A 26,506-nucleotide genomic window follows, 5' to 3' on the forward strand; every position below is an offset into this window, starting at 1 on the left:
CAAATAGATTGTCACGTGCCTTGGCTTTTCTCCCTGCTTACTAGGACCAACCCTCTCCAAATCCCCTTCCATCTGTCCCAAGAAGGATGTGTATTGGACCACAGAAGCTTCGACTAATCCATCTTTTATTCTCTCTTTTGTCTACCCCTCTTCTCTTCTGCTGCCTTGGCTTCTATTCCTCACCCCTCTCACCTCCATGCTTCCTGCTGGTTCCATCTCACGGCACCCACCAACATGCCCCAGCTGCCTCTCTAACCTGGCCTTTCCCTTCCAGAGCTCATCTCCTTCCCAGGCCAGCAGTCCTCCTTCAGTAGCTATGGGGGCTGGAGACTGTAGATGAGAAGTTTTGAAATTTGAAAAGCCAAGAACAGCTACGAGTTCAAGCTCAGCTGGACAGTAGGTAATACTCCAAAAGTTGACCAGTGGCACCCAGGCCCCAGGCCAGGCAGGCTACTGTGGGGAGTAGTGGCGAGTGACTTGGCATCATTCTGCCAAAGACCAGAGGCCTGTAGAGGCAGACCCAGCCATCCCTTACTGCATCTGTCCTTTCTCCTAGCTCATCTATCTGAGTATCACAAGCTGAGTCCACCAGTCTACCTTGCTAACAAACCCCAGCCACCTAGAGGCCCAGAAGAGGGACATTTTACCAGGGCTAGTGGGTGCCCTGGCCCCACAGTGGTTAAAGGGCCCACGCTGAGCATGTCTTTGGATGTCAGTGGGTGACAACCTGTGCGGGGTGTGTGTCTCTGGGTGTGTGGGCAGTGTGTATGTCTGCATCGTTGGGTCTCTGTGTGTGTGTGTGTGTGTGTGTGTGTGTGTGTGTAATTTCTATGAGGCCATATGTGTTGCTGCTCCTGCCGCTGGTATTTGAGTTTGTGAGTGTCTGTCTTCTCATCTCAGTCTCCGCCTTCCTCTCGGTCTTTTCCTCACCTCAGAGCCTGCCCATCCCTCAGGGCCAGCACTGTGGCCAGTTCTGCGTAGGCGCCTTGAGTGGGCTGTTGCTGAAATGGTTGTTTTGCGGATGGAACTGACAGTTGCCTTATCTGTTCCCCCATGGGCCCTCCAGTGTTCAGAGACACCCTCACCCCACACAAAGGTGTCCTTCAGGGAGAGGGAGGGGCTGCGTTGCCTGCGTGGGAGTTGGTGGGGGGGTGTTGTAAAGATACCCCCCCCTTCAGTTCTGACCAGCAGGAAGAAGGGCCCAGAGGCAGCGCAGTCTGCAGAGGGATGTTGCCTAGCAACTTGGGAGACTTTACTGCAAACTCACCAAATCCCGAATTCCTCAGCTCTAATTTGGGAAGAGAAAAGCACAGAGTCTAGGCCTGGAATCCTCTCTATCCCCCAGTTTCCCCCTTTTCTCTTCTCTCTGGATTCTGGAGTTGAAGTCCAGCAGGAATTGGCAAAACCGAAGGCCACAGATGTGCCCGTCATTTAGGCAAGGGCCTGAGTTCCCAGGACATCTGGCCATTTGGTGGAGGTGGGGAGATGGAGGATGTGCCAGAGACAGATTGGGGAACAGATTTTTCATTACAAAAGTGGGTGGGCCCCAAACATGCTGGGAGAGACACCCCTACATCCCAAGCCCTGGAATCCCAGCTAGCATCCAGCTCAGCCTGGGACCCCGAGCTGCCCACCCTGAATGGACACAGGCATTTCCCTCCCACTCATTTTCCCTTGGCAAGCAGAGCCTCTGGCCCAAACATCCAGGTGGGAAGGAAGTATGTAACCGTCATGGAGTCACTGGGCATGGCCAGGGGCTGGGGATGCACTGCAGAGCTGTCTCAGGGTCTGGTGTCCCACCCAGAGCCACAGGGCATTTCCCTCCTTTGCTCCGAGCAGCAGCCATCCTTTCCTCCTTCCCTTCTCTGCGACCTTAGCTGAGAAAGACTTCCTAATTTTCTCAGAGAAGGCCTACCCTACCCACATAACAAGCCACACTGCCAGCTCTTGTACCCTGCCGAGTTGGGGGAGGCTGACGACCACAACAGTGGCAGGCTGTCCCTCCCAGATGCTCTTTCCATAGCTCCCCTTCCCAGCCTCTCACGAAGCCCACATCCTGCCTCATCATGGACCCAAGAGCCAATTATTTCGAATTCCCTATACTTGGGTTTAGGATATTTTTCATCTTCTCAGGAGCAAGGGCGAGGATGGCCAGCTTTTGTCTTATCCTGAGGCAATAAGTCAAGAGATTAGGCAGAGTCTGCTACGAAGGAGAGGAGGATACTTCTTCCAAGTCTGTGCCCATATACAAATACATACAAAATAGGTGTTGTGCATATATGATTTTGTTTGTTTGCTGCAGAGCATGTGGACAGATCGATAATAGATATGTAATGCCAACAGCTTGAGCTGGGTGACTGTCCGTGTGCTTGCGTGAGCGCCGAGCGCCCACAACAGAGTGTCCGCATTTACCTGCAGCTGAAGGTCTGCGTAGTTATTTTTGCAGGTTGTGTCTGCAGTGTCTGTATGCTGGAAGAAGGCCTGGGAAAATCATATGTGGACGTGTGGGGCTTGTGAGCTTTTGTGTGGACGCATGCCCATTGCCAGGTTGCACCAACAGGTTTCTCCTTCTGTAGCAGGAGTGATGATGAGACCTTTTTACCGCACATCTTAGGGAGCCTTTCTTTGCGGACTGAGGGGGAGTGAAGCTAGAGGGAGCCATATTTGGGACTCCTGCTAGGTTGTGGAAGTGTGGAGGGGTGCGTGGTTTTCTATGAGCGGGAGGGGCTGCTGTGCCCAGATGTGGGTGTGTTTGTGCCTAGGGTGTTGGGGGCCTCCTTCTGCCTACTCTGGCGTACATCTGCCTGGCAGTCTGCCGCCTAGCAAGCCAGGGGACTGCGCCCGGGAGGATGGAGTGTGTAGGAGGCTAGGATACAAGCGTGTAGGCGAAGGGGCTGGGGCGGGAGGCGGAGCGAGTCGCGAGAGGGCGTGGTCCTCCCTCCACTTCTCCCCGCCCACCCTGCCGGAGGCTGCTCCTGATTGGCTTCCCGGCCGTGGGGCTCAGGTTACATTCGCGAGCGGAGCAGAGCGCGGGAGACCGGACCCGAGAACAGAGCTGCTGGTTCGGCGCGGGTCGGCGGGCGGCCAGCTGCCCCAGAGCCCCCACCTGGCACCACACAGACCCCAGGCCCCCGCCCTCCGCCAGCCTCCTTCCCCGCCGAGGACCCCTGCAACCAGCATGGACTGCTGCACCGTAAGTTAGAGGGCCCGGGGGAGGGGCACTTGGCGGGGTCTGCTGCGAGAGGCGCAGGAGAACGCCCTGGAGGGCGAGTGAGGGTTGGAAGTGGATGCGGAAGACCTAGGAGCAAAAAGAAAAGGGGTCCCTGCTGAGACGTGGGTGGTGGATGGTGGAAGGCGCCCGCCCGACTTGGAAGCCCTAGGACAAATGCTCCTCAACTCGCGGGGGCGTCTGAGCGCCCATCCGCCAGGCAGCCTCGGCTGGACCGGGAGCTCGGCAGGGCTCTGCAACGGGGAGCTAACTGCAGGTTAGACGAGAGGAGGCACTTCCTCCCCAGTGAAACGCTGGAAACCGTCGCCTAGAGACACTGCGGCCACTCCTTTCTCCCGCCTTTCGGCCCCCACCCCATTCCCCATCCCACTGCCGCCGCCGTCGGTGGGCGGACAGGCTGATCCTTATGACCCTCCAACGATCGCCGAAGCACCCTGTACAGCGCAGGCTGGTGTAATCGATCCATATTGGTTAGCTCGGTTGTGATGCTGGCTGCAAAGAGCCTAGTCAGGGTGGTTCTGGGGAGGGGTTGTCCCGGCCCCCAAGGCCGTCTCCCTTGGAAAGGGCTGAGTGAAGTGACCGCGAGAGAGCCCTGCTGGCGAGGGAAGGAAGTGTCTGCAATTTGTCAGCGCCCACGCGGAAACCTGGGTACTGCAAGTGCCCAGCTCCCGAGGGGGTTACGGTTAAGGTGACTCGGTATGAAAACGTCTGGCACAGGACCTGGCCCCTGACTCACCGGAAGACTGCAGTGATCATACGTATATGAAATTTATTTGTTTGCTTATTTATTTTTTGCCCCTACACTTGGATAAAGACTATTCCAAAGTCCTTGTATTTTTAGTCATTCAGTCAACCAGCAAATGATAGAAGAGGTTACTGACTTTGCCACCCCATGGCATAGAAAAGAAAAAAAAAAGTGACCTTTGAAAGGAAAGGATAGCCCAGGTCTGTAATAGGTTAGACTCTCCCATGTCTGGGTACCAAGAGGCAGAGAAAACTTAGGGGCAAGTGGTGGTCATTGCGATTTTAACTCTTATTAGTGTGAATAATAGTTGCCAGTCTGTGAATGTCTACCCTATATTTAATCATCACAACAACCTGCGAGGTAGGTATTATTTCACAGATGTGCCAACTGAGGTTTAAAAAGTTAAATGATTTTTCCAAGGAAGCATGACTCTTAGTGTGGAGGTAGGAGTCAAACGTAGCCCTGTCTTCTTCAAAGAGCTGTGCTTTAACCTCTCCTCTAAATATATCAAAGCAATCTGCTCATAATAGAAAACGTAAAAACTAGAGAAATGTATGAAAAAAAAACATGTCAGTCACCTACAGTCCCACCCCCTGGAGAACACCCTGATAACATACCTCCTTCCAGCCTTTTCCCTCTGATTGTTATTCTACAGGAAGCAATGTTGTGGTTATGAAGGGAGAAATGGGCTCCTCAGGGAGGTTCCTGGGCTCCACTGAGGAAGAGCCCCTCCTCCCAGCAGTGTTGTTTAGAGAAGATAAATGGATGGTGGGTTCTGGGAAAGGAGTTGGGGGGAGGGGAGAGGTAAGGATGAGACGGGAGTATTGTTGGGGAAGGGGAAGTGGGAGACATGGTTAAAGAGGTGAGTAAACAATCCAAGAGTCGAGGGAAGGAATAGAATTGGTCTCCTCTGTCTGCAGTAGTAATTAGAGTAGGATGTGGGGGTCTCTGCCTGGAACTGTTGCCCTTGAGTGTCATACTGAAATTAGAAGACATGGTTGGAGTGAGTGTCCCTTAAAAAAGGAGAGGATACCCACCCAAAAGGTAAAGAAGAAGCAGATACACAATTAACCCCGAGGCCCAGGGCCTGGGGCATGTCCTTCAGTGCACCATGTACACAGGAGCCTTCCTAAACCTCGGGAAGAGAGAGCACCATTATCAGACTGTGTAGGGGGGCAGGAAGAAGAAGAAGGGGTGATAGGTGGAGGGGTGGGGAAGGGCAGAGCTGGGGTGGGCATTTTCCTCCCCTTTCTGTGGAGGGCTGGACTTAGTGCTGGGAGGGAGCTAGGATGTGTGGGAACAACAGTATACCTCTTGTGGGGCTAGAGGCAGGTCCCTCTTCATCTTTGATTCTGGAGCTCTCCTCACTGACCACCTCACCTGGTGTTTGGGAAGAATCTAGTCCTGCCATATTCCTGTTTCTCCTTGCTACAGAGGCTCAAATAGAAATGAGTAAGAAGAAAACAGATCTGCCTATTTTTTAAGAGACAGAGGAATGGTTTTTTACTCCTTTTGATTCAAATGTTGCAGTTGCTGATTTACATAGCCATATATATATGACTTTTCCTGCATTCACTGCGTATGAAAAGGCAAAGAATTATTATTATTATTATTTTTTGGATCCTACTCACTTCTTTTGCTTAGTCCAGTTGGCTTGGCCCTGCTGAATTCATAGAAATAATTACCTGCCCTGAGGCAGTGGCTAGCAGCAGAGGCTACTGAATCTGATCACTTCACTATTTGTCAACTGAGTGACCTTAGGTAAGTTACAAAATGTCTCAGAGGCTGTTTCCTGACTTCCAAAATGGGGATTAAATGAAGTAATATGTGCAAAGTGCTTCGCACAGGGCTTGACACATAACAAACAGCAAGCAGGGGTAATCCTTAAAGCTATTAGGATTTGGGAGATGAAGGAGACTTTATTCATTAGGTTAAGTTCTAGCTGTGGCTGAAGAAAATGAGACTCAGAGGTGAAGTGATGTGCCCAGTTGGAACTAGAAGCCTCGGCTCCTGCTTTGATGACCTGGTCACCTTCCACCTCCCCCTCGCCTCCCAGAAGTCCCTAGTTCCTATGGAACTCTCAGGCACACACCAGCAACCTTGGCTTTGGAAGGCACCAGCTAGGCCCCATGACCAATGAGCCCCTTCCCAGATCCTTTTAATCTTCCAGTTCCACCTGTGGCCACACTGGCCACCTGGCAGCTCTGTCCTGAAAATTCAGCTGGCAGGAGAGGGAGCTGATTCTGGGGAGGAGCACGGAGTGTCGGGGGTGGCTTTGCCTGTTATTCCAGCTTTCCATTCTGGATCCAGCTGGGGCGGGCGGTGACAGCAGGTTGGGTCTAGCGTGGTTGGAGGCAGATATCCCTTCCTCCACTCAACCTTCCCACTCCTTCACAGCTGCGGGGCCAAGGAGGAGAGGGAGGTCAGGGATGGTTTTTTATGATTGTCACCCTCTTTTGAGAAGAAGCCTCACTATTCCCTGAGGATATCCCAAGAAAGACTTGAGCTTTAGGAATAAAAAATCCCAAAGGAGTCATTTCTGATTTTAGGTGAGGAATAAGATGTCAGGGAGCACTCTAGACCTGTGTTGGGCCCCTCCACAACCATACCTGCCTCTTTGTAACTCCTTTTTTATGGGGGGGGGTGGGTCTTCTACCAAAATGTAACTCCTTTTAACTGTGTTTAAATCGACTGTGGGCATCTTGAGCACAAACTGAAGAATATGAAGCCCAAGAAATGAAGCTAACCTTGGGAAACATGGTGAGGGGAGCCATTTATAAGCCTGGGCTTTGGTATTTGGAATTTAAGTTTATGCTCCTGGGGGAGAATCTGGTTAGGACAGTGATCGCTGAAGCCTCACTCATATCCTGTCTACTTCTATGAGCTGGATGGGTGATGGCAGGGAGAGTGAATGTACAAAATTGAACTATCATTATTATGTGAAACCTTGGTCATCTGGTGTCCTAGAAGAAAAACATAATGAAAGCACTGGAAGTCTTCATGAAAAAAAAAATCAAGGCAAATTCTTAGAAGCCAGAGGGCCAGATCAAAAGAGAAATGTCCTTCTAACTTCATGATAATCATCCCCATCCTGACTCATGCTAATACTGTAAGTAATGGTAAGCAACAAAGGGGCTCAGAGGCTGAATTCCTCTCCATTGCATAGCCTTTCCTCTGCATTCTATACCATCAATTCCCTCAACCCTTCTACTTGCAGCTAGGGCAGGCTGTCAGAGACACAGAAACCTAGTTTGGGGCATAGAGGTGGGCCTGATTATTATTAGGTTGAACTATATGAAACTGTTATTATATGACTGCTTTTGGCCTGCAAAACAACAATTTCACATTACCTTAATGTTATTTTTAAGGCAATCATAAGAGCTACTATTTATTGAGCAGCTAGGTTGTGCAAGAGACTTTATGCATATCATGCTGTTTATTCTTCCCCACAAACCATACAGGTGGATATTATTATCCTGATATTTTAGAGGAAGGAGCTGAGATAAGAAAAGATTAGATAACTTGCCCAAAGCTACACACCTATAGCAAATGGTAGAGCCTTGGTTGATTGACTGGGCTGCATTTGCTTATCCTACAAAGTAGGAGTAAAAATATATTCTGGACTCTGAAATACAAAGGTCTGAATCTTGGGTCCACTGGTAACTGTATGACCCAGGTAGGTTTTTAAACAGTCTAATCATTAGGTTTATTAAGGGTAACAATAAAAAGGTACATCACTGCTTTATTTTGGGGGGACTAAATAAAATAATGCCTGTAAAACACTGTTATTGCACCTGGAACAAGGTAAGTGCTTAAATGGTAGCTATCACTGTAATTCCTTTCTTCCTCATAAGTACACCCTGGAAAGGGTTTCTTACGCCTGCTGGACTTTTCATTTTCTTTTTTTCTTTTCTTTTCTCTTTCCTTTCCTTTCCTGTCCTTCCTTCCTTCCTTCTTTTTTTTCTTTATTTTCTTGGAGTGAAACCTTTTCTCTGTCACTTCTTCCAAATCATCTCCTATCTTCTGTATTTGAGCTCATCCTTGGGCAGTGGAAAATGAAGAGTCAATGGGAAAACAATTTCTGGGGCTCTAGCCTTAGGTGGGGGGAGGCTGGCTCACTGACTAGTATCCCCATCCTCGCCCTAATTCCAGCTGTGAGCTTCTTGCAGTTCTACTGGGGAGAGGGCTTGGGGACTGAGAGCGAGGGACAGGTGGCCACTCAAGGAGTGCCTGCTGCTGTTTTCCTTGCTCCTCCTTTCCACCCTCAAAGCAGCTCTGCAGACCACTAACTGGATGCTGGTGATGGACGTGGCTCTCCTACACCCAATCCTACCTACACTTCTTTTTCCTGAATTGAGACACGTCTGTCCACCTGGCCCTGAACCTTCCTCTTCACCTGTCGCTGCTCCCACCCCAGTGCGTGTCCCTGCCACAGCCCTGCTCCAGGCGCGGCACCCCTCTCTGCACCTCCCATCCGCGCGTCGCCATAGTCTTAATCTCTCAGGCCTCTCTATTCCTACCCCACTCCTGCGGAGTCGAGACCCAGTGACCCCACAAGAACCCTCCTGCTCCGCCCCCAGGAGAACGCCTGCTCCAAGCCAGACGACGACATTCTAGACATCCCGCTGGACGATCCCGGCGCCAACGCGGCCGCCGCCAAAATCCAGGCGAGTTTTCGGGGCCACATGGCTCGGAAGAAGATAAAGAGCGGAGAGCGCGGCCGGAAGGGCCCGGGCCCCGGGGGGCCTGGCGGAGCTGGGGTCGCCCGGGGAGGCGCGGGCGGCGGCCCCAGCGGAGACTAGGCCAGGTGAGGCGGCTCGCGGCGAGGTGACAGCCGCAGCCCTCCCCAGAAGGAGCAGGGGGAGAATAAGGGCCGGCTAGGGGGTGCAGGGGGGCATGGAGGGAGCTAAAGATTGAGGGATAGAAATCCGAGTCGGGAGGTGGGTGGGTGGGAAGAGGCTGAGAGTTGAGCGGATTCCAGGAGCTCACCTGTTTCTCCCTCTGCATCCTTTCTGCCCTGCCCTGGACGGAAGAAGAACTGAGCATTTTCAAAGGTAATGAACACGGCCCCGAGGCGACGGGGTAGGAGAAAAGGATTGAATCCCCATGCCTTCCCTCTGCCCACCCTCACCCCTCCCAGCCAGGGAAGATGTACCCTGCGCCTTTGGGTTTTCTGATACATCCAGACTCCCAAGGCTGCGACAGGGACACACCTGGACCAAGACATGCTCAGTCACCCCATTTGGCTGCACAAGCCCGGCCAAGGGGCAGAAAACACATCATGGCGCGCACACATACCTGCCGCGAGGCTCATTTCAGCGCCATGACTCGGGCTGGGGGTTCTGGGTGACTAGGGCCTCTTGGCACTCCCCGCCCAAGGAATCTTGGTACAAAAAGGGCGAAGGGAGTGGGGAGAGGAAGTAGCAAGAGAGGATGGGTTCTCAGACCTTCTCTCTCCTCAGTTCCCGAGGAGAGATGGATGCCGCGTCCCCTTCGCTGCGACGAGACTTCCCTGCCGTGTTTGTGACCCCCTCCTGCCCAGCAACCTGCCAGCTACAGGAGCCCCCTGCGTCCCAGAGACTCCCTCTCCCAGGCAGGCTCCGTCGCGGAGTCGCTGAGTCCGTGCCCTTTTAGTTAGTTCTACAGTCTAGTATGGTCCCCATTTGCCCTTCCACCCCACCCCACCCTAAGCCCTGCGCTCCCAAATCCTTCTTTTGCTTCTCGCCCACCTCTCCCCGCACCCAGCATGCAGCTCTGCCTCCGCAGCCTCAGTGCGCTTTCCTGCGCGCACTGCGGAGGGCGCCCTAAGCGTCACCCAAGTACACTTACTTAAAGAAAAAACAAGTCCTTTCGTTCTGTGCGCAGCTAAAAGGGGCGCCCTGCATCTCCGTGCCCCAAGCCTAGCCCCAGGACTTTGGATCTGGGGCGAGATGAAGAGAAGAGGGTTTTTATGGTGTCGACGCCCCTTACTCTGATCGGAAGAGAAGTCCCTATCCCACACCTGCCTGTCACGTTCTCTCCCCTTTCCCCAGCGCACTGTGGAGGGCAGCCTCTCCAGCTCTCTTGTTTATGCAAACGCCGAGCGCCTGGGAGGCTTGGTAGGAGGAGTCTTCCGCGGCCCCGCCCCGCCCCTGTCGGCCCCGTCCCCGCTCCCCGCTGGGCTCCTGGGGCTGTGGCCGAAAGGTTTTTTATCTCCGTGTGTGCATGTGACTGTGCTGGGTTGGAATGTGAACAATAAAGAGGAATGTCCAAGTGTTCAGAGGGTGCCAGGGGGAGGGAGTGTGGGTGCACAAGGCCTCGGCTTGGAGCTCGAACAAGTCTCCTTTGGCCAAACCAAAAATCAGGGCTGGTGGGGTGAGGTGGAGAGGCACCTAGGTAGAAACCTACCCCTTTTACCCAACCAAACTTCCTGCCTACCTACAGCATCATTTCTCGGACTTCAAGCCCATTCCTTCCCTTACTGTTAATACTCTTTGAGCCGCCTAGAGGAATTCGCTATACCAGCAGAAAGAAGAAGGAGACAGTATGGTAGCCGCAGACTTTAATTACTCATATTCCCCTCACCGCCCTCAGGGATGAGAAGTCACACAACCATAGGGAGCTTGGACTTGGTGGTCGTCACGGTGCTGGCAGATGAGGGTCTCTCCAGGAGCCCCTTGCTAGAATCAGCCCTCAAAGTGTGCTCAGAGATCCCAGGAGCAACCGCATCCTCCCTGATGGGTATAGGCAAGTTCTTAGTGAAGAGTTGAAGTCTCCTGCAGAAGAGGGCTGTCCTCTAACCTGGATGACTCTCACTGTACATGAGACTCATCTGTGGAACTTTGGTTAAAATGAAGTTTCTGGGCCTCATCACTCCCCAACACACAACTCTAGGAAGGCTAGGAAGTGGCCTGAATCTGAATGTGCAACTAGTTCCCCATGACTTCTGTCCAGGTAATCTGAGGACTCCACTTTGAGAAATATTGCTCTGATCCCTATCCTAGACGCTGACTGGCAGCTAAAGTAAATGACAGAGGCAGCTTCTCCTCCCCTTTCCTGATTTCTTCCACAGAAGAACTGAACTCAGCTGACTGCTCAGGACAAATCCAGCTTCTGGCATCTACAAGCCACTACTACTCCCAGGTGGTTAAAATATATGTAAATGCCTTCAGAACAGAAAAGTAAATTTTATTAAATAGGAGGGACTGGGCAGTCCTGCAAACTGAACTTCCTTGCTACGACTTGTGGACCAGCCACTCTACCCTGTACCGCTTGCATTCGCCCTCAAATACACAGGTTATACTGCTGCCACCAGAAAATCCCAGAGCTGAACAACACCTACCCATAAACACATTTAATGATGTGAGAGTTTGGGGGCTGCAGGCACCCACTTTTAACCCAAGCCCTTTCCTCCCTCCTTGCACCACCCCCCAGCCCTCCTGCTCACCGAAGGTCACTACCCCCATATGTCTCCTTGGGATTCTTCCGCCTCTCTTTCTGGAACTTGATCAGGCAGAACGCAGTAACTGACAGCAACAGCACGCCCAGGAGCACCCCAATTAGAGCCCCAGCCACTCGGCCTTGTGAGGGTTCTAAGGAGACACAGGACCCACAGAGTTGCAGACATTCCTTGGCCCACCAGCGGACAGCTTCATGCAGCCTCCCCAACACAAGCCTGCTGGCCCGGCCTCCACCCAGCATCCCTACCGGTCACAGAGAGGGTCAGCTCACAGGATGCACTGCCCATCTGGTTGCTGGCCACACAGCGGTAGGTGCCGGAGGAGGTCAGGGAGAGGTTGGTGAGAATGAGCTGGCCAGACACCTCATCTAGAGGATAAAGAGGGAGTGTTCCACCACTCATTCAACTCTGAGCACCTCTATGAGGATAGCACATTTCATTTCACCCTTACAACAATCCTGTTGGGGAGGAACTAATTTTTTTTTTTTAATTGGTGGGGAAACTGGTTCAGAAAAAGGAAGTAATGTGTCTGAAGTGACCCAGAGAGGAATTTCAAAGCTGCTGCAACTTACCTGTTCTTTCCACCCTACATAGCTGCCTTTTGGGGAGGAGGAGGGCTGCACACTCACGAAGGATTCAGACACTGGCAATGGAGTTGGGGTGGGGTGCTGTCAGGCTCCTGGTTTGGTGTAAAAGGCTTGATTGCTAGAAACTGCATCCTGTAGGGTGGCTTTAAGCTGACACAAATGCTTTTCTAAACTGCTTGCCTTAGAAGGCAGAGCACACACCAGGAGGTGATCTGGGAGTGGGGATCATTCATTTCTGGATTGATAAAGAGGTTTTCTGGGACTGGAGAGAGAATAACTGGATCCGGGAAGAGGAAGCTGAGAAACTACAGCTCCTGTGTATATGGTTCCTCCAAAGAAACTGGTTAAAAGATTCAAGCCAATCCATGCTATTCTGCCTCAGTTTCCTCTCTAGGAAGTCTGGAAATGATCCATGACCCTTAGGAAACCTAAAATAAATCTCCCCAAAGCAGATGAGTGGGTATCATCAGAGTGCTCCCTGCCTTCTACTCTCTTCCAGGATATCAGGAGTATATTTAGCTTGAGAAATACTCCCAGGATCTGCCGGCCACAGACTGTGCAGGAAGACAGGCAGGAGGGAATGATACAGGAAGCCAAGGAAGAGGAGGCAGGGGAAGGTATAGTGGTTTGTCTCATACCCCTAGTCATGGAACTGGTAATATGGCTGTGTGGGATTTAGAGACCAGATTTGCCCAGGTGTCCAGTCCCCTCTTCCTGATGCCCTTGGCCCTTACCTTGAACCATGCTGCCAGGAGAAGGTGTAGGAGAAGATCCAAGACGCACCCAGTTGTATACTGGCCTGGGAGCCCCCTCGGAAGAGCTGCATCTCAGTGCAGTAGAGCCTCCCACAGAGGTTTGCCCATTCTGACTGCATGAGGGATTACTGGGGGGAACTGCAAAAACCATAGAAAGTTCCTCAGAAATCCTCTGACCCCACTCCCAGCTCCATTAGGTGCTACATTCTCTACTTCAATCCCCCTGTCAAACAGTGGTCATTGTGTCCACACACCCCTGCATCCCCAGGAACTGAGGGATTTCCACTATTGGAAATTCTGATTGTTAGACAAAATTCTTCCTCATGTTGAGCCAAAATGTGTGTAACATAATATCCACCCATTGGTTTCAGTTACTGCCCTCTGGGCCCACAAAGAAATTAAAATCTCTCCTCCACATGACAGCCCTTCGGGGGTTGAATCCAGCAGCCGTATATACACCACATCCTAGGTCTTCTCTTTTCCTTCTAAACACTGCCAGCCTCTTTGACAGTTTTTCTGGTTGCTCGTCTCTGAGCAGCCTCTAGTTCGGGGTGAGACCGAAGCTCTGAGCATGAGCTTGGTGCCCAGTAATAGAGGCCCTTGTTCCTTTGACTGCCACTCCCCTTCTCTGCCACTGACCTTGGGAGGGACAGAATCCAACTACCAATGAGAGGTCACCCCATGATGGAGCTGCTGGGGACAGACTCAGATCCCCATGTATGGGAAAGGCTTTCTCTCACACACTCTGTTATCAGGCTCTGATGGAGGAGATGCCCTCGGTGGAGGGTGGAGTTGGAGTATGACCATCTGGATTAGAAGACTTGGAAAGGGAGTATTTTCCCTTGGGGCCCCAGTGCAGTTGTGTACTTGGGCTAAAAGTCAGAAATGGGAGATTTAGCAGGACCAGTGCAAACTCTCAGAGTATGTAAAATCCCCAGCCTGCCTTACCCAGCACAGTAAGATTGATTAGCCCCAACCCATTGGTGTAGAAATCTGGTGGGTTGTTGACTTGGCAGAGGTAGGTTCCAGTATCTGAGGGGTGGATGTCAGTCAGTTTCAGCGTGGCCACCCCGCTTGTGGGGGGGTTCTGAAGCAGGCTGGCCCTCTTTGACTTAGAACCAGTTGGATACAGATGGCCATTGGTGAAGTACAGGATCTAGAGAGAGGCAGAAGACACACATATGTGCCTTTTTCTGCCTGATCAACTCTACAGTCCTTCATCCTCAAATTAGGTATGAGGCCCCTGACTTACATCAGCCAGGGAGGCTGATACCCTATAGCTGGAACCTCAAAGGTCTCTCTCCCCAAACCACCCCTTTTCACGTGCTAAATGAACCAGATTCATTGTGCACTCTCTCTCTCCCTCTCCCTTCTCTCTCCCTCCCTCCCTTCCTCTCCCTTCTCTCTCTCTCTCTCCCTTCTCTCTCTCTCTCCCTTCTCTCTCTCTCTCCCTCTTCCTTCTCTCTCTCTCTTCCTCCCTCCCTCTCCCTCTCCTTTCTCTCCTCTCTCTCTGTGTCTCTCTCTTTCTCTCAAAGAGCCAGAAGAGGCACGTATTATCTTGGTATCAGTCACGACACCTTAGTGTCAATGGATATATTAACTGAAACTCTGACTGCACTAAGGCAGGGGAGGTGGAAATAGGGGCTATGGGAGAGGAAGGGAAGATATAGGGTGACGCAGACTGCAGCCCTGAGAAGATCTAGGCAGAGCCCACTTACCTTTTCATCCAAGCATACTGATTCCCAAATGCCCCCTCCCGACCCCGTGCCCTCATCCTGGGTTCCTGTCTCTCCAAGCCAACCCAGCTTCATGCAGTTGCTCTCAGCTCACTGGATGGGACTCAGAGATGGGCTTCCCAGGCTGCACAAAGCTCCACTCCAGGGCGAAGCTGTCTCCCACGGACGTGCTGTAGGTGCAGGTCAGCTCGGCTGTCTTCCCCACCGGCGTGCTCAGCAGCTCAGTGGGTACCTTCACCTCCACCGCCAGCCCTGTGGCCGGGAACCAAAGCGAGGTGGGAACCCAAATTCCAGTGATCTGGAGGGTTGGGCCCACTCCGGTCATCTACATTGAAAGCTGAGGGCTCCCTCCCCAGAGCACAACCCTCTCCCCTCAATCCAACCCCTCCCTTCCCAAAACCTGAGGTTTCCGGGAGGTGCCGGGTCTTTGTGGGTAAAAGGGCCAAGACCGGGCCAGGTAAGAGGGTGTGTGTGTTTAGCAGAGAAAGAAAAACACTACCCCTGCGGTGGGTGGTTCAGGCCTGTACCACGGAGAGGCTGAACTCCGCCAGCTTGGGGGCCTCTCTCCTCTGCCCTCTTGGCTTTCAACACCCCCTCCCGGCCTCACCCCAGGCACCTTAGGGCCCGTGCGGCCCACGGCAGCCTTAGCTGGCCTGGCAGGGACAGAGTGGGTCCCCAGGAGCCGGGAAGCCAGGCCTGTGCTCCCCAGCTGTCGCCGTGATCCCGCCCGGCCCCTCCTCACCAGTTAGGCACAGATAGCCTAGCAGGGCCCCACAGAGAAAGGGCCCCGGGAGCCCGGCCATGGCCATGTCCAGCCGTCCTGCTCCTGCCAGGTGGGCGGTCAAGGTCAGTCTGGGTGTCGGGGAGGGAAGGGAGCACCCAAGGGTAGCCGCCTGGACTGGGCAGGAGCGAGAATGGTATCTCAGAGCAAACAGGGGAGAGGCTGGCACCACAGGTTAAAAAAAAAAAAAGTGCTCCTCCCTCCTCCCCTCCAGCCCCAATTCTGCAATCCCTCTACCCCTGCTCCCTCCTTCCTTCCTCTTCTCCCCAAGGTCTGAAGGTGTCAGGCCTTGGGAAAAGGGCTGGGCTTGGGGTGGGCCTTCTGCGGAGACACGCTTGGCACTGGAGCTCCGGAAGGAAAGCTGACTTTGGAAGACGGAGTTGTCCTGATACCCCAGAGCTGGCAAGTGGCGTCCCCACCTCGGAACCTCACTGTGACTGTGAGCCCCAGGCCGCAGACCCTTTCTGTCCTCACCACTTTTCATCTTTTCATTTCACCGCTGGGGGTGGTAGGAGTTTCAGTAGAAATGAGCGTCTCTCCATTCCCAGAGCCACTCCATTTTAGGGGCAGATAAACTGAAACCTAGAGACCCCACCCTTGGTAGGAAACAACGTGGCAAAATTTGGACACAGACCTGCACCCCATACTATGCCAGCTCTCCCTCAGTAACGAGGGGGATCTCTTCCAGATGGGCAAGAAGATATCTTTGTTAAGGATGCTGCGGTGTGGGAGACGAGCCCAAGTGAGCTTCCTCTGCTCTGTCCCTGAAGAGGAAGCAGGTGAGGCACACGTACCCCTCAAGCTCCCGCTCCAAAGCGTCCTAACTCCATCCCGCTGCTGCTTAGAGTAGCTTAGGGTCTCCTCCTCTTCTCCATGGGACAAACAAGGACCCTTCTAAACACCAGAAGGGCTGCTCTGATCCTGTGGGGAGAAGCCCTCCTGGGCACACAGCTTGGGAAGGGGTCTGCTTTGCATTATCCGGAAGCTCAACTTCTAGAATTCTTAGTTTGAAAAGGCAACTTGATTCTTATCCCATACAAACACAATGCATCTTTATTGAAATTTGCAAATGAAAACACACACATTTCATGTTAGTTTTAAAAATACATTCCCTATCCTCTGTTCCAGTAAAACCTAGTCAAGCCAGCCGGACAGGTTATATCAATGCAGGGAGCTGGAGTGGGAGCAAAGGGGGGTGTTAGATAGGGGTGGGGTACAGATCAAGGAGGCCTGGGAGACTTGGTGACTGGCAGTCTCTGCCAGGGCCCTTGATGAGTAGTTAATTTCAGCATCTGGCTTCACAGGGAGAAGGAGCGGGCAGTGGAGGCTCCTCCCAATTCCAGATCCACTTCTTCTCCCTCTTCTGCAATCTCCTGGACACTTGGGTCTTACTGAGACGGTTTTCCCACAGTAAGGAGAGGTAGGGATAGAGGACTAAGGGTCTGGAGTGTGACTACTCTTCCATGACTCAGGCCTCTGTGCTAGAGGTGACCCCTATAGGAAGGAGAGACCCCAAATCCTTTAGCCAATGACTGGCTGGGTCATCACACCAGAGACCCAGCTTGACTCTGGGCGGGCACCATCACCGGCACAGCACCCATGCGGCCCAGGGCAGAGGAAGAAACCCCACCAGGGATGGGGGATACTGCTTGAGGGTGGCCCCCATCTGTCGTGGGCAGTTTTGGGGAGGGCAGGACCCTGCTGGAGAGACTGGGCGTGGGGGTCAATGCACCAGGCCTGGGAGGGCCGTGGGGTGGCCGGAGGGCTCGTGCGGAGGTGACAGAGGAAAGGGTCCCATTCCTGGAGATTGTGTCTGAGCTCTTGGCCCAGGGCAGGGTCCGGGGAGCAATGGCATCCTCCCTAGTCATCAAAGAAGTAACAAGAGGTCAGAAGTGAGGTGGGGAAGGAAGAGAGAGTTTCTACAGGCTTGGCCTTATATTCTATCTCTCCCTGCACACTTCAGTACTCCTTTCCGTCTCCCTTAAAACCTGCCCACAGGAATGATGTTTCAGCCACTGCCCCACTCCTTCCAATAGATGAGAGCTGCCTGAATTCTCAGACTTTGTGAGGAGAGCTGGGAGAGCCCCCGTTGCAGCAGAGACCAGGAACACTTACTTGATATCATTGGCTAGCTCCTCCAGGGCCTTGCCCCGGCGATGGTACAAGAGGACCAGCCCAGCCAGCAACCCCAGTCCAACCACGGTACCCACAACAGCTCCAGCAACCACCGCAGCTCCAGGCCCTGGAAAAGGCATTGCGTCAGAGGGGGACACCCAGCTGAGGGGTTCCCACATCTCTCCAATCCCACTCCCCCGACCCCACCTGCCACCATATACATTCTCTCTTTTTCCCTGTCAAGGAGAGGGGTGGCTGTCAAGCAGGAAATGGCCAGTCACTGACCAAATATTTGTACAAACATTTGACCAGGGCAAGCTCCAAGCCCTGTTGCAATGAGAGGCCTCAGCAGACAAGCCTCCTCCCCTCTTGCAACCTCTCTCCCACCGTTGGCCACTCTTCTTAACCACACTTACCCCTCACTGACCTGTGCTGACTTCCAGGGTCACATTGCACTGGGCAGTGCCCACCTCATTGTGGGCCTTGCAGACATAGACTCCAGACATGGAAGAGGAAAGGTTGGTGAGGCTTAAAGACCCACGGATGATATCTGTGGACAAAATTTATCCATCAGTCCAGGGACCCTCTTTCCCATTAAAAAAAAAATCTTGTCCCTTCTCTGGAATGTCCCCTTTGACCCTCTGGGAGTCATAGCTTATCTATTCCCTGAAGGGGGGGAAAGGTGTGACAGCTGGGATCCGCTCCCAGCTGCAGACTGGCTAGCGCAATACCTCTCCATTCACTCCTCATTCACTGCCCCCAGTGGAAATCTGACAGGAGGCTACAGAGAAAGTGATGTTCAGAAAAGCAAAACACCATTTTTACTTTTATGTTGCCAAGACAGCGTGATGAGAGAGAAAGAACACTGGGGTAGGAACAGGAACACGTGGGTTCCAGAACAGGCCACGAGACTGACTTTAAGCAAGTTACTTGATACTGAGGGTCTCAGTTTCTTCATCTGTAAAACTGGGACAAGATGACCTCCGTGATGGTGTTGAAAGGACTACACAGACTAATCATGACGACAGTTAACGCTTATTGGCTGCTTACTCTGCACCAAAGATTGCTCTAGATTCTTTACGTGTACAAACTTACCACAATTTCCCAACAACCTGTGAGGTAATAAAGATTGTTTTAAAAAAGAAAAAGCTCCCATTATAAAAATGGTCACGTGAAAAGTAGAAAGAGAGGCAAAATGAAAATCCATATTCCCACAATCTAAATCCAACATTTGCTTTTGGCCATATTTATTTTCATTCTTTTACTTAGACATTTTAAAGCAAATACTTCAGCATAAATCTCCAAAAAAAAGGAGTAGGTTGTTCCATGTCACCACAATAGCATTGCCACACCTAGGAAATTGATAAAATAATTATCTAAAATCATCAAATACTTCATATTAAAAATGTTTCGGTTATCCCTAAAATATATTTATAACTGGTGTGTTCAAGTCACACTAATGAGTTCAAGCTGGTGTGTATAAACTCCACATTTTACAAATTCAGGAATGAAGGCACCAAGTCACACACAGCTACTCACTAGAAGGACTGGCATCTTTCTCTGCCCCCCATTCCTCCACATCTTCCTCCTCCTCCTCCTCCTCCCCAGTACTTGTCAGCATTGGCTCCCCTTTTCACCCCAGTCCCTGCGGTACCTCTCATCTTTCCCCTTCCCCAGCCTCAGTCTCAGCTGTTTCCAGAAGTGTCCTCACCTAACCCTGGTGCAAAGAAAGTCTGGAAGGATGGGAGCTGCCGATCCCACTGGTACTGGGCAGCGGGCTTACTCCTCGGGGACTGGCAGCTCAGGGTCACGTTGGCGCCCACACGAGGCACACCCAGGAGATGGCAGGATGGAGGAGCTGGAGGAACTGGGGAAGGGGAGACAGATTAAAACCACACCAGGAGACCCATAGATCCTCTCTCTCCCTTTGCCCCGCACCCTTCAGTTGCTCCATTTGTCCCTCCCCTAACTCTTGCCCTCAGCCATTTAGGAGAGAGACCTGCCAGACCTCCCGGTGGGGGTGGGGAGGGGGTCCGGAAGTCTGTGCTTCTCACTCACCCAGTACATTGAGTTCTAAGGTTTTGATGCTGTTGCCCCTACTGGTGCCTTCTTTGTCTTGCACATTCACAGAACAGCTGTAGGGGCCAGAGTCTTTCTCCTGGAGACCCTCCAGCCGCAGGGACACATTCCGGGAGGGCATAGAGTAGACCAGGGATACTCCACGTTTGCTTGTTGTGGCCCCATTGATGTAGGCCAACACCTGGTGTGGGGCATAACACATCCCCGTTATTACTTCATGTGTATGCTGTACCACAGGCTCAGCCAATCTACCTCCCCCCACTGGCATTCTCCAGATGCCCCTCACGTGCACTCATTCTTCTAACCTGAACCATCTCCCCATTCACCTTTTGTCCCTAGTCCCCTCTCGCTGCCCCTGGGTCCTCTTCACCAGAACAGTTCTTGGTTCCTGTGCATTGTCTCATCTCCCAGTTGCAGTGTTTAGAAAGGTGACATGACAGTGGGAGTAGGGACAACGTAGGTAGGAGGTGTGTATGCAAGCAACTCAGACTGCTGGGGTAGATCCAGGTTTGTAAGACCTGAAACTTACACAATAGGGGAGGAATCTTCGAGGAAACAATATTAAAAATATTTTTTTAAAGTGTCAAATGAGGCTAGGTATGTTAGAGCACGCCTGTGAGCACTTCGGGAGGCCGAGGCAGGTGGATTGCTTGAGTCCAGGAGTTCAAGACCAGCCTGGGCAACACGGTGAAACACAGTCTCTACAAAAAATGCAAAAATTAGGCTGGCATGGTGGCGTGTGCTTGCAGTCCCAGCCACTGAGGGGACTGAGGTGGAAGGATTACTTGAGTGGGGGAGGTAGAGGCTGCATTGAGCCAAGATTTCACCATTACACTCCAGCCTGGGCAACAGAATGAGATCCCATTTCAAAAAAACCCAAATGACTTCCTTGAACAGTTTTCAGGGGCTCCTAAACATTGTTTCATTCTCTTCTGGGTAAATCTGTACTTGGATGCAAGCTTGGAGTCAAGACAGATGGGTGGGAGATTGTGGGAGGAGATGGCCCCTTGGCTCTCAAGGTGGTATAAAGGGGCAAGGTGACAGATAAGGATAATTTGGGAAGAGAATTGGCCTGTGACTCCACAGTATTCAAAGCAGAGAATGTGAAAACAGGGATATGCTTCTTTTTTTTTTTTTTTTTTTGACAGAGTCTCACTCTGTCACCCAGGTTGACAGTGGCTCGATTTTGGCTCGCTGCAACCTCTGCCTTGTGGGTTCAAGTGATTCTCCTTCCTCAGCCTCCCAAGTAGCTGGGATTACAGGTGCACACCACCACACCTGGCTAATTTTTGTATTTTTAGTAGAGATGGGTTTTTACCATGTTGGCCAGGCTGGTCTCCAACTCTCGGCCTCAAGTGATCTGCCTTTCTCAGGCTCCCAAAGTGCTGAGTTTAAAAGAATGAGCCACCACGTCCGGTCAGAAATATGCTAACTTTTACAAGTCGTGTATGTTACTTCCCCTAAGCTTTTCTCAGCCCTCAACTTCCATTCTTCCTCTCCTCCTTTTTCCTCCATAACCAAGTAAAATGCCTCTCCACTTTTACGGTGTTTTATGTCCTGGAATTTTAGGGAAAGCTGGGCAAAAGATAACTGGGAAGTCCCCAATATCAGAACAAAAAGTGGACTGGTGAAGACTTCTGCTCTTCCCTGAAACTCCTTCCCCGGCCCCCATTACCCGGCCCCCATTCCCTCGCCACCCCTCCCACCGCTACCAGCTCTTTCCTTACAACCCCAGTGGGCGCAACAGGCCTCTGGCTGAGAGATGTTCCTCCCTCACCTGTTCCTCATTCTCTTCTTTCAGTTGGAAGAACCACATCACAAAAGGCATCTCCCTCGGCTGGGCTGAAGACACCTCCCCTTGCAAGGTGTACCACGCTGGAAGCACCACTTCTCCTCCCTCCACCGCCTGCAACTTGGTGGCGGGCACGTGCAGCTGCAGCTGGGCTCGCGAGGGGGGCGCTGGAGACAAGAGCGAGGCGTGAGCGCCCGGGACGGGCTCCCAGCTCCGCCCGCGGACCCTGCCCAACGCGGCTCCACGTGAGAATGAGGAAAGCCGCGCAAACGGGGAGGAACCTTGCGGGATCCGGCCCCGGGAGGCCTCAAGGGGTGCCCAGGGACTACTGGCTCAGTGTCCTGCCTCATTTCATCAAAGCTTCCTCTCTCCACCGTCAGCCTCTACGGTTGTAGCGGGGATGGGGACACATTTCTACGCATTTGTTCGTATCCAGAGGTGCGGGGCAGATTTCCAGTGAGGAGGGGAAGATGTCAGGAGAAAGGGAAGATCGACCGCTTCTGTTGTATGCTCCACATAGCCCACTTGCTTCCTCAGTTTTCCTGAGCGGGAGCCAAGGGAGAGTAGTGATGCTGCTCAGGACCACCAGGGTCCCTCACTATCTACTTCTCGATGAGCGAAGGGGGTTGGGAGGCCGCCTGGTTACCAATTAACCCTGCGGCTCCTTCTGAACTTGCGGGAGCTGGAGAGGGCAGAGAGGCCCAGCTCCCAAGCCTGACCCAGTGAATGTGGTGCTCCCTGCCCTCCTGCGCAATCCCAACGGCGGGCTTCCCTGGGAAAACGGAGGGTTGAAACCCAGAAAGCACCTGGGAGACCTTCTGGAGTCCGGGCAATCTAGGCAGAGGCCTCTCTGGTGGGAGGGAATTACGGGCAGCGCGAACGGCGATCCGGACAAGTATAGAGCCTCCCCTGAGTGTGTCCGGCGTTCAGGGGGTGGACCCGGGCATAGGTTTCAAGGAGGGGGCTATCGTTTGCACCACAGTGTCCGGAAATACCCATCCTTTGCCCTTCGGAGAAGCAACAGCAGCCAACTGCTAAGCCCTTTGGGGAATAACCTTGGGCTTGCACACGGCCGGAGGATGCTGGCCGCCCTAGTCCCGGGCCCTACTCCCCGCAGGCCTCGGCGCTCTGCCTCGGAGCTGAAGACGCCACCTCCGCGTGGCGAGCAGGCGGCCAACGCCGTAGGAAGAGGCCGCAGCCAGGCCCGGCTTTCCGCCCTCGCGCTCGCAGAGTCAGGCTGAAGGCCTCTAAGGGCTGGGAGCTGATCCGGCCAGGATGCACGCCACCCCCACTGCTTCCCAGCTGCGCTGTACAGAACCCCCACCTCTGTTCCTTGGCCTTCATAGCATCCCCCTTCCCATTTCCTGGAGGATCCCTGTGGTCTGGGCAGGAAATTTGTACCCAGTGATAAGGCAGAAGACAATGAAGGGGGGAGCCGCTAGACCGGAGGCTCTACGGGAGAAAACAATCCCCGCCTCAAGGAACTGGACGCCCCCTGGGGGCCCTGCCCACTGGCCATTCTGCCGAGGCCCGGCACGCCTGGGGCCTTGCCTGCGGGTGGTGCGGGCTCTCCCTCAGCCTTCCTGCAACACTCACCGACAGAGCGGGCAGAAATGGTTTCCGCCAGGAAAGTGCCTGGGGCCTGGGAGGGGCGCGCGCTTCCTTCACCTTGGGGACCACCAGCGTACTCCCCAAGTCCCACATTTAAAATTCCACTTTACAGAAGGTAGAGGAGGGTTGAAAGAGATTGTAATGGACACACTGGGGTCTGGGCACGGGCTCCCTCCTGCTCTTCGCCCTGTCAGAAACTAGGAACAGAAGAGGGCCTGAGGCTTTTCTGCCCTCTGTCCTGGGTGTCTGCTGGTTCGAAAGCCCCCTAACTGGTCTGTTTTTTTTTTTTTTTTTTTTTGGTCCCAGGGTCCAAGGAGCCACTGGGTGAGAAAAGGAGGCCGGAGGCTGGTTGGTTCTGAGCGAAGGACACAGGGACAGCCAAAGAAAGGGACCCTTCCGGCCCACAGCCCTCTCGGAGACCAGAGGGAGCCGGCAGGGGCCGAAGGAGAGCGAAATGGGCCCGCTCCCCGGGGCTACTATTTTTAGTCTTCTTCTTTCTCTGAGAAACTCCCCCCGCGGGCTTCTCACGCCCCAGGGGCAGCAGCGCTGAGCCTCCGAGGAGCAAGCTGAGCGGGAGAGCCTCCCCAAGAGCCCAGATGAGTGGAGCCGGGCGCCTGCCCGTTGCCCCGCGGTCACCAGTGCCATTAACCCTCGAGTGGCTGGCGGGAGCCGGGCAACCCCTGGGGGGTGGGGGCCAATAGAACTTTTGAGTACAGGTCTTCAGTATGACAAATTGAGGCTCAAAGCTGCGTAGGACAAAGGGTTGCAGATGAGCAGCAGGTGAAGCCTGCGATAGCAGGCAGCCAACTTGAACTGTCCTCCCTTGCTTCAGAGATTCCCCCCAGCCCCTACCCCCGCCCCCCGCCCACAAGGAAGGGGGATAGAGTTGGGGTGGAATGCAGAAGGAACAGAGAAGTTGAAGTTGGGAAAGGGGGAATGAGAAGTTTGAGGGATGCTGGAGCAGGCATCCCTGGCTTTGGTGTGGCCTGGGGGACTGTTCTTGAAACTCACTTTGTCCAAGAACTGTAATATTGCATGCCCCAACACCTGTGGGGCACAGAACAGGCTAAAGGGGACACTAGTGATCTTCATCTCAGTCCCCATCATTGTGGCTGAATTTCACTCTACACCTCTCCAGGCCTTACTTGTCTGACATCCTCCAACCCAAGCAATGAGTTAAATATGGCCAAACCCACCCTTCACCACCATTCAAGATCCTTGAAGGGGGATAGCAAGAAAGCCTGACGGAAAGCAAGTGAAACAGCTCAAAAGGGCCTAGTCCTGCCGGTCCTTCTCTCCCAGATGGAATTCTGAGCCACCCCAACTCCAGCTGAAGCCAGCATCCCTGGAGGCCTCCAACACTTCCCAAGCACTTTCTCCAAGAAGGTTCCCTTCCTCTCTGACCCTCGGACACCCTCCTCCCAGTTTCCCCTTGTCCCTTTGGCTCTGAGAACCAATAGGGGTGGTGAACCTGGAGTGGGGGTGTCACAATTCTGTTTCTCTGTGCATTTGAACCGTTCCACCATTTCCTGTGTCCCAAATGACCTCACGGTCGTCCTTTGGGGGCACCTCCCTTGATTCCCAGGGCAGGAAGCAGGAGGGGGCAAGAGAGAGGATCGTGCTGGGGAATTGTCCCGAAGTGCGTGTGTCAAGACTAGGGACCAGGGGAATTCCCCCGGGGGATCTTCCTCATCAGCTTGTGTGTGGGGTCGGGGATGAGAGGGGGCTAGAGTTAAGTCCTTAAGCTCTTTAGCCAGTGTCTCATCTAGCGGCTCAGCTCATCTGGCTCTGCTGGGTGGGGGTGGGGAGTGGACAGGGAGAAGAATGGTTCCAATAACTCACCCCAGAGGTATCCAGGTCTTCCGAGAGATGCCCTTACCTTCTCCCCCTCCCCAATCCCTCTCACACCCAAACTGGGAGCTGTCCCCGCCAAAGCTCGGAGAGAAGTCAGCGCCCGCCAGTGATGCCTTGGGGTGGGGTTGGGAGGTCAGGGGAAGAGGGCGAGTCGTGGGACCTAGTTCCGAAGCAGTGCCCAAAGTTCTCCCTCAGGGTCGAATTCACCCCATCCCGCATCCCAAGTCCCCTCCAGGTCCGGGTTTCACTCACCGAGGATACTCAGCCCCAAGAACAAAAACAGCAGCAAGTTGGTCACCGGGGACCTGGGCAGGGAAATCATGGCCCTCCCTGGCCCAGACGGAGTCAGGGGCGACAGCTGCGGGATACAGGGACCCGCAGGTGCCGAAGCTGCGTAACGGCGCGAGTGGAGCGTGCGCGGGAGCCGGGCCGCTGATACCCAGGGCGGCTTCAGCCCAAGTCTGCGGTGCTTGTGTGCCGGTGGCAGGGTGGGGACCCAAGGGCGACAGAGGGGCGGGGCATTCGAGGGGGCGGAGAGGTCGCCGTCCTCCCGGGTGGGGCGCGCGGGGTCCGCCGCTGGGGGGCGCCCCCGGCAAGCGGACAGCCGGATCCCCCGGCCTCTCCCAGGTCAGGACGCAGGGAGAGGTGGGGTAAGTCGTGATAACCCGCGAGCCAGCCAGGGAGTGGAGGGGGAAGAGGCTCCAGAACTATCCTGCACCGTACCCTCCCCTTCCGCCGGGGTGGGATAGGGTGACCAGGAAGGGTGGGAAATTTGGGGACTATCCGAAGTCGGAACCACCAGTAATCCTTGACTTGTAAAAGCTCCAGAGCTCTGCCTCCAACAACCGGCTCCAAGCTTGGGGATGCCGGGTCCCCGGCCCAACCAGGGGGGCCTTCCTGAAGGAGGAAGAGGGAGAATAGCGTTTTACAGTGGCAGGGAGAAGCAGGAGCGACAGCCGCCCGCGGGCTCTGTGGGAGGCGGGGGTTGCGAGGCCACCGAAGCGCGGCAGCAAGGGTGACGGCAGAAGCCCTGCGGGAGCCCAGGACACCCCGGGACGCGCCAGCGCCGGCTGGCGGCGCAGGGAATCTTCACCTGCGGGCAGGAAAAAGGAACGCTCAGTGAGTTCCGCAGACCCCGATAACCCAGCATGGAGAATTACCCTGGCCTGTGCCTCATACTCTGAGCAGGGAAGGTTGGCACAAGATAGCCCCAGGAGCCGAGCGGGAAACTTAGCCCCTGAAATGAGCGGCGTTCGGGCCTGAAGCTGACTGGGGAGGAGGGGCAGCTGCGGAAAGGTAGGCAGGACAGTCCCTCCGTTTCTTCTTTATTCCCCGAATCTTCAGTGCCGCCCATTCCCGCAGTGAAAGGCTCAGGCACGCTCTGATCCTTTAATTCCCAAGACTAGCTTATGTTCGCTGTGATTTGAATTTAACTCCCCCCTCCCTATGTCATTCGGTCAAAAGGCACCTTTGCGCCCTCTGGCGGCCACCGCTCCCTTGCAGCAAGGCACACACCTGTTCTTGCTTCTCTGTACACACACACACACACACACACACACACACACACACACACACACACACACACACACACACACACACACACACACACACACACACACGATGCTTATGTTCGCTGTGATTTGAATTTAACTCCCCCCTCCCTATGTCATTCGGTCAAAAGGCACCTTTGCGCCCTCTGGCGGCCACCGCTCCCTTGCAGCAAGGCACACACCTGTTCTTGCTTCTCTGTACACACACACACACACACACACACACACACACAC

The 26,506-nt window shown here is 53.7% G+C and overlaps 3 protein-coding genes across 6 annotated transcripts in view; 1 reads left to right on the forward strand and 2 right to left on the reverse strand.

Annotated features, from left to right (window-relative positions):
* Positions 1-11,180, forward strand: part of NRGN (neurogranin) — a 29,054-nt gene extending 17,874 nt beyond the window's left edge. The window contains exons 2-5 of one of the 3 annotated variants that reach the window (XM_012470215.3): positions 3,005-3,193; positions 8,555-8,781; positions 9,011-9,028; positions 9,437-11,180. In XM_012470215.3, the coding sequence (XP_012325638.1) occupies positions 3,179-3,193; positions 8,555-8,776 (237 nt within the window). In that variant the 5' untranslated portion in view covers positions 3,005-3,178 and the 3' untranslated portion in view covers positions 8,777-8,781; positions 9,011-9,028; positions 9,437-11,180. Of the gene's footprint in view, positions 1-2,690; positions 3,194-8,554; positions 8,782-9,007; positions 9,029-9,436 lie in introns of those variants that run through there. The other 2 variants (XM_012470214.3, XM_012470213.3) reach the window with 2 other exon arrangements.
* Positions 10,501-15,456, reverse strand: VSIG2 (V-set and immunoglobulin domain containing 2). 2 transcript variants are annotated; one of them, XM_012470212.2, is made up of 7 exons: positions 15,233-15,456; positions 14,585-14,742; positions 13,703-13,910; positions 12,734-12,892; positions 11,661-11,780; positions 11,401-11,545; positions 10,501-10,687 (listed from the first exon to the last, which is right to left on the reverse strand). In XM_012470212.2, exons 1-7 carry the CDS (start codon positions 15,297-15,299, stop codon positions 10,558-10,560), a joined length of 987 nt encoding a protein of 328 aa, XP_012325635.2. In that variant the 5' UTR covers positions 15,300-15,456; the 3' UTR covers positions 10,501-10,557. The 2 variants fall into 2 exon arrangements, with proteins under 2 accessions (XP_012325635.2, XP_064231591.1); XM_064375521.1 differs by lacking the exon at positions 15,233-15,456 and having other exon boundaries at positions 14,585-14,843.
* Positions 15,457-16,306: 850 nt separating this feature from the next.
* Positions 16,307-25,185, reverse strand: ESAM (endothelial cell adhesion molecule). The gene is made up of 7 exons (XM_012470211.2): positions 24,975-25,185; positions 21,243-21,424; positions 19,445-19,646; positions 19,098-19,253; positions 17,814-17,936; positions 17,387-17,513; positions 16,307-17,131 (listed from the first exon to the last, which is right to left on the reverse strand). Exons 1-7 carry the CDS (start codon positions 25,042-25,044, stop codon positions 16,816-16,818), a joined length of 1,176 nt encoding a protein of 391 aa, XP_012325634.1. The 5' UTR covers positions 25,045-25,185; the 3' UTR covers positions 16,307-16,815.
* Between the last annotated feature and the right edge of the window lie 1,321 nt (positions 25,186-26,506).

The sequence above is a fragment of the Aotus nancymaae genome, unplaced genomic scaffold, assembly GCF_030222135.1.
Source record: "Aotus nancymaae isolate 86718 unplaced genomic scaffold, 86718_ANA_hifiasm-v0.15.2.pri h1tg000012l, whole genome shotgun sequence".
NCBI lineage: Eukaryota > Metazoa > Chordata > Mammalia > Primates > Aotidae > Aotus > Aotus nancymaae.